The sequence below is a fragment of the Artibeus jamaicensis genome, unplaced genomic scaffold (assembly GCF_021234435.1).
Source record: "Artibeus jamaicensis isolate MK-2021 breed Jamaican fruit bat unplaced genomic scaffold, CSHL_Jam_final contig_233, whole genome shotgun sequence".
NCBI classification, from domain to species: Eukaryota; Metazoa; Chordata; class Mammalia; order Chiroptera; family Phyllostomidae; genus Artibeus; species Artibeus jamaicensis.
The window spans coordinates 45,625,387-45,637,840 of record NW_026521486.1 but is presented as its reverse complement, the minus strand read 5'-3'; the positions used below and the strand labels follow the sequence as shown (position 1 = coordinate 45,637,840).

Below are 12,454 nucleotides of genomic sequence, written 5' to 3'. Positions count from 1 at the left end.
CAAGTAGGGTGTGAAGGAAGGAGATAAAAATATAAAGACGAGGCCTCTGCATTAGTCTAAAATATCGAGGAGTTGAAACTGGATTGATTTCGCTTCCTCAAACGAGAGCACATCTACCCAAAGTTACATTACGTGTGAAGGTGACATCGCCCAACACAGGCCGCCACCATCTCTTCTTAACCTGTCCTAATACGAGTGTCAAGTTTCCACTGCCTGGACATTCTGGGGCAAATATGTCATTCCCAATAGGTGTTCTTGATACAGGGTGCAGCCAAGGGTCACCCCCCCAAAAAAAGATTTGGAATGATGTCCAAAACTCAAAGTGTATAGGAATATTAAAGAGACATATAAGATGTCCTCACCCCTCCCCCCTCCACAGGTGTGAGTTGGGGGAAGGGACACAAAGAGCAGGAACATGCAGGGCTGTTTTGTACAGCCACAGCCTTGCAGCTAATCCATGGCATGGTCACTTAACATATCTATAGCCTTTGGCAGGTCACTTGGATATGTTAAATGGCTGTGGCCAGGCTTGGAGCTAGGGGGATGAAGTCACTTCCCCCAAGATGTAACTGGGGGCAGGTCCCCCCAAGTTACAGCGCCTGCGTGGGAACTTGGAGAAGACTGGCTCCAGGACATGGGGCAATAACTGCCTAGACTAACGATGGCAGCCCAGTAAACTGGTAATGATACAGAAATACTGGCAGGTGTAACTGATTGTGGAAGGAGTCGGAAATAGGGGTACAGAGGAAGATTGGTGCAGAGATTTAAAACCCAGAGCACAGCAGCCATAAGGAGGGGAGAGCCACGCGGTTTCAGTAAAATAAGGGTCCCTTCTTGGCGAGGTAAAAGGGAGAGCCACGTGGTCTTGGCAGGGTGCAGACCCCCTCTTTCCCAGGTGAAAGGGAAAACCTCGCAGCTTTGCCAGAATGGAGATCCCTGCATCCAGGTGAAGAAGAAAGCCACATGCTTTTGGTGGAGTGCGGACCCCTGCAGCTTTGGTAGAAGAGGCCCACGCAGCTTTGGGATGCCCCCTTTGGCCACGTGGCCTGGGAAGCAGGAGGGACTTTGCCTGGAACTTGATACAAAGAACTCTTGCCAGTGGACCGTGAGAGGGTACCATATGACTTTGGATTAACTAGAGATTCTGCCTGCGCAGTGACAAGCTGATGGTGCTAGCGGCCTGAAAAACAGACGTGTGCTCTTTTCCTGATTTATGGTGCCCAGAGTTGGGACAGTGGGAGAAGGGAGGGGGGTGGGGTGAGGGGGGGGGGTGGGATATGTGTGTGTGTGTGTGTGTGTGTGTATAGGTGTAGGTGTATACCCTAAAGGACTTTGATATTTTAATGGAGGCATTAGGCCTGAATAGCATTAAATAAACATTTCCTTTCCTTTTCACACATCTCTGGCATGAAGAGATGTCTTTACAATTGGCGGCAGACAGAAGAGCCCAGTAGATATTAGTATTCTGTCCTTGGGAGGGCCCCCTGTTTTGTAGCAGTTTTTGGCATCCCTAGGTGGGCCAAATATTGCTCCCACCCAAGGACCTCTTGTTCACTAACATTCTGACTGTTCACCATTCCACTCTGCCATCTCTTAATCTCAGTGTGGAGAAAGTGTGCCAATGTCAAGTCCGTTCAGTCATTCAGTCAGGGCTTCTTTATGAGGACCCATGGGATACATTTCTTTCTGGGGCATCTGCAGACCAGAACATTATATTTCTTTTGAATAACCAGTTTGGTTTTCACTGGGTTCAAACTTTAGACCATATTACTGACCACATCCCTAGGAATCTCAGGCAGAGTTGCAGCTGAATTCTAACTTTTGAACAGGACTTTATGATTAATAACAAATCATCTTGTTTATTACTGACATGTGGCTTTATTTTATTTTCTAGCTTTTATAATTGTTACCCTGATTTACACATTAATTACTTTTATTCTTGATATATTTCTGTAACTGATCTCAAATACTTTGTAATGATCTATAAGTAAATGATGTTAATATAGTATTAGCATAAGCAGAGAGCTAATGTCTACAGAAATTTTACATTGCATAGTAATGTAACAAATGAGGCCAGTAACAAATGATTTTTGAATTACCATCTCATTAGCCATAAATAACTACATACTTACTTAATGCACATAAGAAATCAGGCCATATGATCACTTTAATAGATATAAAATATAAAAAAGCATTTGATAAAATTTAAAACAATTAAATCTCTTAGCAACATACAACTAAAAGGGAATTCTTCTACCTTTTTAAAAGAAAACTACTAAAAATTTATAGCAAGTTTGGTATTTAATGGTGAAATTTCAGAAATATTCTCACTGAAATAAGGGGCAATACAATGGTAATCACTGTGTGTTACTAGTTCTATGTCTTAGCCATTGCACTTAAACAAGAAAAAGAAAGACATAAAGATGGAAATAGAGCAAAACTGTCACTTGCAGAAAATATGTTCTGAGAAAACTTAAAACAAGAATCAAAAAGTATGAGAACTAAAAAGAGCTTAGCAAGGTCCCTACATAGAACTTAAAATATATTTTTAAACACACAATAATAAATCACAAACTGCATTTTAAATCTTTCTGATGACAGCAACAAAAATTTAAAATAGTAATGTACAAGCTATTCATGAATATTGTTATAAAACTTTTCTAAAAAATGTAAGACTTCAATAAATGGAATGATGTACTGTTTTTATTGTACTAGAACTCTTTGATGAACGTTGAAACACCCCAAGAGATCTCATCCAGCTTCTAACCAACAGCAGCCTCATAACCACCCATCTAGAACAATGTGTAACAGTTTTAAAAATTTACAGAATCTATAACCAATTAATCAGTTGTCTCACATTACTTGAAATTTTGGATATGATTTAGTTTGATCACTCATTTTCAAAAAATCTCTTTTTCCATGGTCTCTACTGGACAGATCCTTCTGCCATACTCTAGAGAATTTTTAAGGTCTGATAGGAAATACACATTTTTACTTCCATAGATAAGCTTTTTATCAACTTTAAAGAAATAAATTTTCCATTAACTTTAGAGATGATAAAATGATAAAAAAAAGATAAATATCTAAAACACATACTCAGTACTGCTCACGCCGATTCTGTCGCATCTACAGACCCCTCCCCCTCCCTCCCATCATTTGAATCCTACTAGTACTTGTCATGAACGCATCTGTTTGAAGGGAGGTCAGGTGGCAGACCAAATGGAACACAAAATAGATTAATGATGCTATTTGTTCAAGTGCTCTAAAAATGAAATGGGCGAAGCATTACTAGCAAAAATGAGCGAGGAGTGTAGGAAAAGTACGTGGAAACTTGTTTTATTTGAAACATTTTTGCTCTTCACAGTCTAGATCAAATATATTTAGATATACTTAATCATTTACTGTGCCAGAAGCTGCTGGCTGCCCACGGAACAGTCATTCCCCCCTTCTTCACTACCAGGAAAAGTCAACTGGTATTTCAGATATTTGGGTAATCAGATGATTCAAGAAACGAAAGACTCATCTTGATTTGTCTATGCTTGTGATGGTACGTCCATTCATCTTGCCAGTATTTGGTTTAGGAATAGATTTGTAATAGACAATAAACTGTAATAGTTAGTCTGCTTAAGGCTCTCCTGGAAGAGCTTTCTTCCCCCTTACAAAAGGACCATGAGAAAGAGCATCCCCCTCCTGCCTTCCGGGCAGCCATCTTGTGACAAAGTGAAGCCAGTGGAGGAAAAGCCAGACGAAAGGATGGAATGATCGCCTTGGTAAGCCAATAAATTAACTAAACCAGACATGGTCCTACCACCAGAATACTTCTTAAATTTTATTATTATTATTTTCTATTAGCGTTTAAGCCATTTTGAGTTTGATTTTCCTGTTACTTGCAGTAAAAAAGAAATTCTAACTGCTTCTATGCTAAGAACTGTACTGGCTAAATGAACATTTATTATCAAAACCACTTATAATCATCCCCTTGCAAAATCTAAATGTAAATCATTTATGCTTTTAAAAGGAGGGTACAAGGTAGTTTATGAAGTATTTTCACTAATGTGAGGGGACAAAGTAACATGCTATTTGGAGGTTTGGGTAGAAAAATAATTTTTCCTTTGCCATGGGAAATGCAGCCTTGTACTCCCTCTGTGTTTTTGACCTTTGTGACCCTATTATGTCTATCTTTCTCCATCATCACTAAAAAAGTATTTAACAGTACTCTTTAGATCAGCCCCTGGCAAAGTCAACCTTGGTGTTGCTTTAGGAAACGAATATGATTAAGACATTTTTTTTCTTCTCGAGGAAGATGGGATTTTAAAAATATGTTCCTTGGTGTTGTCCTAAATCCCAAATAAGGCCTGACAGGGAGCGTGGCAGAACTCACAAATGTTGTTCAAATGAATGAAAATGTGATTTTGAAGCTGACCTCTGCATCCCGGTGGAGTCTAAATTAAGTAATGTGTACAAATAGAAACTCAAAGCACTTCAAAGCACAGCTTATTAAAACCACATCACTGGATATCAATCCATGAGTTCAGGGATCGCCAAGATTAATGATAACTTTCTTCCTCCTGATTTATAAGGGTTACCTTGGGGCTTATGTTTCTATGTAAAGCGAATGCAGAACTTAATAATAATGCAAGCAGCTCTGGGGCTTCTTTTCCATGGCTGTGAAGCTCTGGTCTAAAACCAGAACTGTTTTCTTTATACTTTAACGGATTAGATCTGTTTAACTTACTTCATGTAGTGCTCAGTCCAGTTCCACTGGCATATGGATGCTTAATGAATATTTGATGATGGTGACAACAACTGCACAGAAGATACCCTACGTGTCCACAGGAACATGATAAGCTACTTTATGCTATTTAACTCTAGTGATAAAATTATACAATAAGAAAAGGAGAGTCATGCCTGGTCATATTAGATCACTGTTTTAAGAAAACCCCAGATATAAAAAAGGGACTGAGTAGTACAAATTGGTAGTTACAAAACAGTCACGGGGATATAAAACACAGCGCAGGAAATATAGTTAATAATATTGTAATAATGATGTATGGTACCAGGTGGGCACCGAAAATATTGGGAGAATATTTTGCCAAGTATATGACTGTCTACCCAGCATGGTGTGTGCCTAAAACTGAGACAATATTGAATGTAAACAATAACTGAAAACTAAAATTTTATATAAAAGAGAAAACCCAAATAAAAATGAAGGGATAGGACTTAACATGTTATCTGACATGTGCTAAAATTTTACATAACACCTCTATATACTATTTTGTTTAATCCTACCCATAATCCCATGGACTAGGTATTGGAATTCCCATTTTCCTGAATCTGAGATGCAGCAGTGATACAGTGGGTCAATACTCTATGTACCAACAAGAAAAAACTCAGCCAATAAAATTATGATGCTCCACCTGTAATATGTACCCTGAAGTCAGAGATGACAAAATATAAAGAATAACAGACATCTCAAAAGAAGACACTGATAAGGAAATTCGCCTATGTCACACAGCTAGTCACTGTGGCAACTTCCATAGTGCGGCACCCCTACTAAGAACTCACACGACTCCACTCTAAGAAGACAAATAACCCATTTAAAAATGGGAAAAGGACTTGAACAGACACTTCTCCAAGGAGGACATACAGAGGATCCAGAGACACATGAAAAGACGCTCAATATCGCTAGCCATCAGAGAGATGCAAATTAAAACCACAATGAGATACCACTTTATACCAGTCAGGATGGCCATCATGAACAAAGCAACAAACAACAAATGTTGGAGAGGTTGTGGGGAAAAGGGGTCCCTAGTTCACTGTTGGTGGGACTGCAGACTGGTATAACCATTATGGAAAACAGTATGGAATTTTCTCAGAAAACTAAAAATGGAGCTGCCTTATGACCCAGCAATTCCATCGCTGGGACTACATCCTAAGAACCCTAAAACACCAATCCAAAAGAACCTTTGCACCCCAATGTTCATAGCAGCACAATTTACAATAGCCACGAGCTGGAAGTAACCTAGGTGCCAGTCAGTAAATGAATGGATCAAAAAACTATGGTACATGTACACAATGGAATTCTACGCAGCAGAGAGAAAGAAGGAGATCCTACACTTTGCAACAGCTTGGATGGAACTGGAAAGCATTATGCTGAGTGAAATAAGCCAGGCATTGAAAGACAAATACCATATGATCTCACCTTTAACAGGAACCTAAACAACAAAAAAGCAAGCAAAATAAAAACAACGACACTGAAATCGAGAACAGGGGGACAGTGACAGGAGGGGAGAGGGGAGAAAATTTCAGGGGAAAAAGGGGAAGGATTTACAGGAACTAGCATAAAAGACACATGGACAAAAACTAAGGGGGGTGGAAAGGGGAGGCAGGTGGGGGACACGGGGGGTGAGCTGGGAAGGGAGTAAAAGAAAGAATACTGTAGTTGAAAAGAAAAAAAAAAAAGAAATGGCAGTCCAGCCAGGAACTTCACCTTCCACCTTCCTGAACTCTGATCAACAGAATTGGAACACAACTGAGGCAGCACTTGCAGGCCAAAGAGGTAAAGAAGCGTGAGCAACTACCTGCATCCCTTCTCTCAGCTACCATTTAGGTTGATGCTGATGGCTCTGTTAAGAGACTGCCTCTCAAATACGGTGAGGGTTCCTGAATGACTGCAAGGACAAAACCCTGCCTGTACCGTCCAATCATTGTGCCAAACAGGAATGCCATATCTGACTTGACGTGAGCAATAAACACACATATGTTAAGTCATTGTCATTTGGGGCTAGTTTCTTACATTGACTAGGATCGCTCCCATAAGTAGTAGCAGAATTAGAATCTGGATGCCAGGTTCCAAAGCCTGGGCTCGTCCTGTGACACCATGCAAACACAAACCTCCAAAACAAACAAACAAACAAATCCCCAGATAAAACAGGACTGTTGGCTTCATCCAAAGTAGGCTTCATCACGTGGTTTGAACGAATCGGCAGACATAAATACATTTAAGAATGATGTACTTCAGAGATAGTGTCCAGACAAGGACAATTACAGTTGGACATGGGATAGCACCAATGTGAGAAAAAACACACGAACAGAGAGGAAGTGGTTTTCAAAGTAGGTAAAAGCAACACTAACACGTATGCTGTCTTTTTGTCTTGGTTTAGTCTAATAGAGTTTGGGGTCAGGTAACGAGGACCCAGGCAGGTGTTACAACCCTACCTACTTGATGCTGTAAGATCTCAACATAAATATGGCCCTGTTACCCGAGGAAAGGGAGGGAGAGGCAGAGTGGCTGGCAAAGAATGAAAGGGAAGGAAGGGAGGTGACAGAATATGGGTGAGGTCAAGAGCACAAGTTCTAGATTCAAGATAAGATTTTATACCTTGGCTCTACTATTTCTTACACTTCAGTTTGTGACTATGGCCAATCATTTAACCTTTCTAAGGGTCAACTCGTTCATCTGTGATGGTAAGGTAACAGAATGCACTTCATAGGTTATGAGAGTTAAATGAGAAGAATACATGCAAAAGGCACATACTATCTGTGAGAGAGTACACACTGAATGCTAGTCATTATTATACTTGCCGTCATTATTAACCAGTAGCATTTTTCCCACCTAATTGCAAACAGCCAAGTGTGATTTTAATGTAAATCTTTTCTACACACAGAGGGTGTAATTCCACAGAATAGAGTCTGCCTTCAGCTGTGAAACCAACTGACATTAAGAGCCTATGGAAACTTCTATTTCAAATTAAAAATTAACAATTTGCTAACATGCCTTGAGGAAATGAGCAGAGAATACATGAAGGCAGGTATGGTGCATGATTTTTTTTAAAACCCTTTCATTTATTTATTTTTAGAGAGAAGGGAAGAAAGAGAGAGAGGGAGAAAAACATCAATGTGTGGTCACCTCTTGCACACCCCCAACCAGGGACCTGGACCACAACCCAGGCATGTGTCCTGACTGGGAATCAAACCAGCAACCCTTTGGTTCGCAGACCAGCGCTCTACCCACTGAGCTGCACCATCCAAGGCAGGTGTATGATCTTTTAAACACCAGTTTCACTTTACTGTTTATGCAAAAATAACACTTAACTGTCAATTCACAACAGTATCAGAAATAAAAAGAAAGGCAATAGCATAAAAAAAATCTTACCCTTTGTTTTTCATTTGACCCCTTTTTACTGTTCTCTTTTCTGCTTTCATCTTCATACACTAACACGAAGTCGATTCTTCGCTGGCCATCATTAAAGAAGAGGGAGTCAGGTTTTCCATTAAATTCTTCCTGTGTGGAATGAAAAACAAATTTCAATACACATTTTTGAAAAATTGCTAATCTATACATATTTACTTTCCAGCTTCAGTGGTCACACTGACATTGTGAGAGAAAAATACATCTATTACTAGTTACTTGACAAAGGTCATGGTCACCGTGACCTTCACAAGCATAGTTTATTCTTGATGAAAGTCTGTCCCTGAGTTGCACAGTTTAGCGTTATTCTACAAGTGCCTGGGAAAATATCAGCATCGTGTATGTAACACACTCATCCCGAGTTATTCCCATTTCAAACAAGAAAAGGAATATCAAGTTCAAGTATGAACACAGTAACCAGAGATGCTTATCTGAAGGACTGAAGTCTGTCCACTGAGGAGAAAAATCTAAGACAAGGCACTGTGGATGAAAGCCTCATCCTTCCTAGGTCATATCTTTTAACTTTTCCTTCAGTTTTCCTGACCCCTCCTGACCTTACCACATGATAGAAGGTATCATTTTATAACATTAATAAATTCGATTAAAAAATATATAGATGCTTCAATACACGCCAAAGCTACATGGTCTTCCATTATTTGTTCCCAAATCCACAAAAGATATTCTCTCACTCCTAGGGGAAAACAAACAAAACCAAACACCAGCCAACAATAACAACATAAATGAACTTTTTAAATTTCGATCATAAAAGCCTTATGGGTTGAAAGAAACAAATAAAAATGGCAAAACTCAGACCTGATACAACTGAAAACAATATCCATGACCTACGGATTTGAATAGAATCGTTTGGAAAGGCCTGAATCTGTGTTCTCACACAGCCCATCGGGATGCTCGTGTTAGTTTTGCTGTTGAGAATCAGACTGCTTTGAACTGAGTAACATTTTTAATGTCTCAGTTTTTTAAATTAGCAACTCCTGGGGAGATTGCATTTTGCAGTTACTTGGTAGAACCACTTAATCATTAAATGTGATTAATTCTCCTCTGCATTCAGCATCAATTAGTATAAAAACCACCTAATTTTATCAATGCTTCCTCCTTTTCTTCACACTTCTGAGATGTGTTTTGTGCTAAACATATCCAACCTGACACATCTGATTCCTTTCCCCTTTTCCACCAGGGAACATGTGAAGGTTAACGAGTGTCCAAAGCGTCCCCCAGTCAGCAGGTTATTCCACCTGCAGAACACATGCTGCCGCTGAGGGGACCCAGCTCAAAGCACCTCCATCTCAGCCTCATTTAACCGAACAGGGTGACTCGCCTTCAGCCCTCTCCTAGTGAGGGCATCGAAGGGCCAGGAAAACAGACACATCAGTGCCTTAGGCCACTATCCCATTCTTTTATTTGCAATTTCAGCTATTTTAAACCAATAAACTTTAAGAGTATTTAACGCTATACAAAAATGCTAGGCCCTGTCTTTTTCATCTCAGTCACAGAGTCCTTGAGGCCCCTTCAATTTCTCTTCCTTTCAATGAAGATGTTACCATCGGTGACAACCAGGGCAGCTGCAAGAGGGAAATTTTATGTAGAGAAAAAAGAAATGAACAGTCTCTCAGAATGGCCAAGAGGAGCTGAGGTGAGGTGGGGTGGACCAGAGTCACGAAAACCTGCAGATGTCTGCGAAGTGCGCAAAGGCAACTTGCTCTCTGTTGCCCACGTCACGCTGCTTTTGGTGGCGCCCTGCAAAAAGCTCACTGAGGTTAAGTGCTGAAGAACTGCGCCTGGAGTGAGCACCACACTTGCACATGACCCTCCCCTGCACGGCCACTGGTTGCACAGGTGGGCAGCTAGGTCCCAGGTAACCTGTCTGCACAGAGGTCTCTCTTCACGTTATAGAAGACCACGACCCTCTGTTTGGAGGAAAACCCCCACGGACTTGGCGACAGTCGTCTGGGAGAAGTAACTAGGTCAAACTCTGATACAGTGTTACTGGAATGCTCTGCCGGGGAAAAGGGGCCAATTTGCTGCTGCTGTGCAATGCAGGTTTCCCATCTCTTGGCAGAAGACATGCTACTCGACAAGTGGGAAGAAGAGAGAAACTAAATGCCGACCTGGGAAGAATGTGTAACAAACAAGGGAATGGGCCTATGTAAAGAAGACTGATTTATGAACAAAACTGTACTATCAAAAAAAAAACAAAAACAAAAAACCCAGAAAAGATGGATTTCCCAGTAATAAGTTCTATTACAGGCCTAACTCACCCACCCAACAGGAGTGAAATGAGAAAAAACTAAAAAATTAATTTGTCTCCTGAAGTGTTTGCTTTATCTGAAGTAAAATTTTAATAATTTCTCAAGGTAAATATAAAGAGTCTTCTTTAAATGACTGGTTATTTAGAGGGAGGTTATTCAAGTCCTGGCTTCCATATCTTGTCTTGGAGTCTACTCAAAATTTAATCTTCAGTCTTTTCTAACAGGCCAAATGGCACCAAGATGAAACACAAAAAGCCTTGAAACCCTGCTTTTCCTGTTCAGCGGCTTAAATTTAAAAAGTACTTGAAGAGATGACTTAAAATGTATCAGGTAAAATCATTTTAGAGGTCAGAGTTCACATACGGTTACTGACTTCACACCTGGGAAATGTATCAGTTCTGCTCATCAGGGTATCTTACTTATTGTCACGCTGGGGGGTCTCAGACAAATGTCTTCAATGCCAAGGAAGTCAACAGTCTCTAGCTGCTAATACTTCTTCCTTAGAAAAAATATCAAGCAAATTTCCAAATACAGTTTGGAGTCCATTAGACATTACATCTGATCATACCCATTGCTCTCTCTGGTCCCAAGGATGCGAAATCCCATCAACCCAGCTTTCATTTACTCATTTGCAGTGAGCTGCCCTAACGCTGTACTAAAAGTTAAAGGCTACAGTGGTTAAAAGGCATTACCTGTGTTTATCTGGCATTACATCAAAAGAAAGCAAAATAATGGCTGTTGGCATTGACATTTATTTCACACTTGGGATAAAGAGGAGACCCACTTGGTCTGTGCGGCAAGGAGGGATGTGAGAAGTAAGAGCGTAGCCAAGCAACTTAGGCGCGAGTAAGAAAGGAGGTCTCATGTGATTTTACTCACGTGATGTTTTGCAGGCCTCCCTCCTCTTGGCCGGCTTCTATCTGCCTTTCAATCGTGGGCAGCTACTTCAACAAAAGAGCCAAAAGGTAGGATCCTCCTTAACCAAATCAGGATAAAAAATGCGAGCAACATAATCACTCTGCTCAGTGCTTTCAAGCTAGAGTTGTGAGTTTGAGGATATGAAAAAAAAAATAATTTTTCTTTGCCATTGGTAAAAGCAAAGGGGCCTTATGACTTTGATTAAATTTAGCTTTAAATCCCAGCTCTAGGAATAATCTCTCTCCCTCTCCTCCTCTCTTTTTCTCCCTCCTCTCATTCCTACCCCCTTTGGAAGGCTACAAATAACATCTTAACCTAGTATGTTTTCATTCCTGAGTGCTAAGGTGGAGTGACCTCCTAGCTACTATCCCATAAAACCAGACAGAGGGACATCAAAACAGACTTCAGAGCTGTCCTCAAGATGTGAAAAAGTTATTCACCACCCTGAACTCACCTCCAACCAACCAGCTCCCAACACAGCCCAAAACCCTAGCCTACAGTGTCTGGTGACTTTGCCCTACATAATCTGTAACCTACATGCCATCGGGGAGTTCAGGCTTTTGAGCAGTAGCTTCCAGCTGTCCTCGGTGGCGCCATTCATAATAAAATAGGCGATATTTCTCCACTGCAGTTCTCGGTGTCCAGCATTTGGCTCTGCTAGCACTGGGTGGAGGAACTCTTTCTGTTCTGTAACACTAGCTAGGAACTATGTGTGGGTACTACTCTTGTCCTGAGAGCAGTACAAAACTTTATAAGATGAGTGGTTGAGAAAGAATGTCCTAGAGGACACATAGGAAAGAAGTCCCAAGATGAGCATTTTCCAGTAGTTACTTGATAGGAAAATTTCTCCTAAGCAGTCTCCGAATGAAATAAAGCACTGAACTTCTTCTCAGATAAGATGGTACTCTTCAGACATATGAAAGGTCACAGGAGTATATGATGGTGAGGTCTGATTTCTGAGCAGGGAAGGAAGGGAGGGAGGGAGGACCTGGGGAAGCCGCTGCCTGAACGCCCGTGCACTGGGGCGTGTAGGTCGGTTACAGGTGAAACACCCTCCTGAAATCCCTGGTGTCATCGA

At 40.8% G+C, this 12,454-nt stretch overlaps 1 protein-coding gene across 2 annotated transcripts in view; it reads right to left on the bottom strand.

Moving 5' to 3' along the window:
* The window catches only part of ANO6 (anoctamin 6), a 197,375-nt gene that overhangs the window by 69,100 nt on the left and 115,821 nt on the right, over positions 1–12,454 (bottom strand). For both annotated transcript variants that reach the window (XM_053661617.1, XM_037162315.2), the window contains exon 3: positions 8,156–8,284. In XM_053661617.1, coding sequence (XP_053517592.1) covers positions 8,156–8,284 — 129 coding nt within the window. The remainder of the gene's footprint in view (positions 1–8,155; positions 8,285–12,454) is intronic.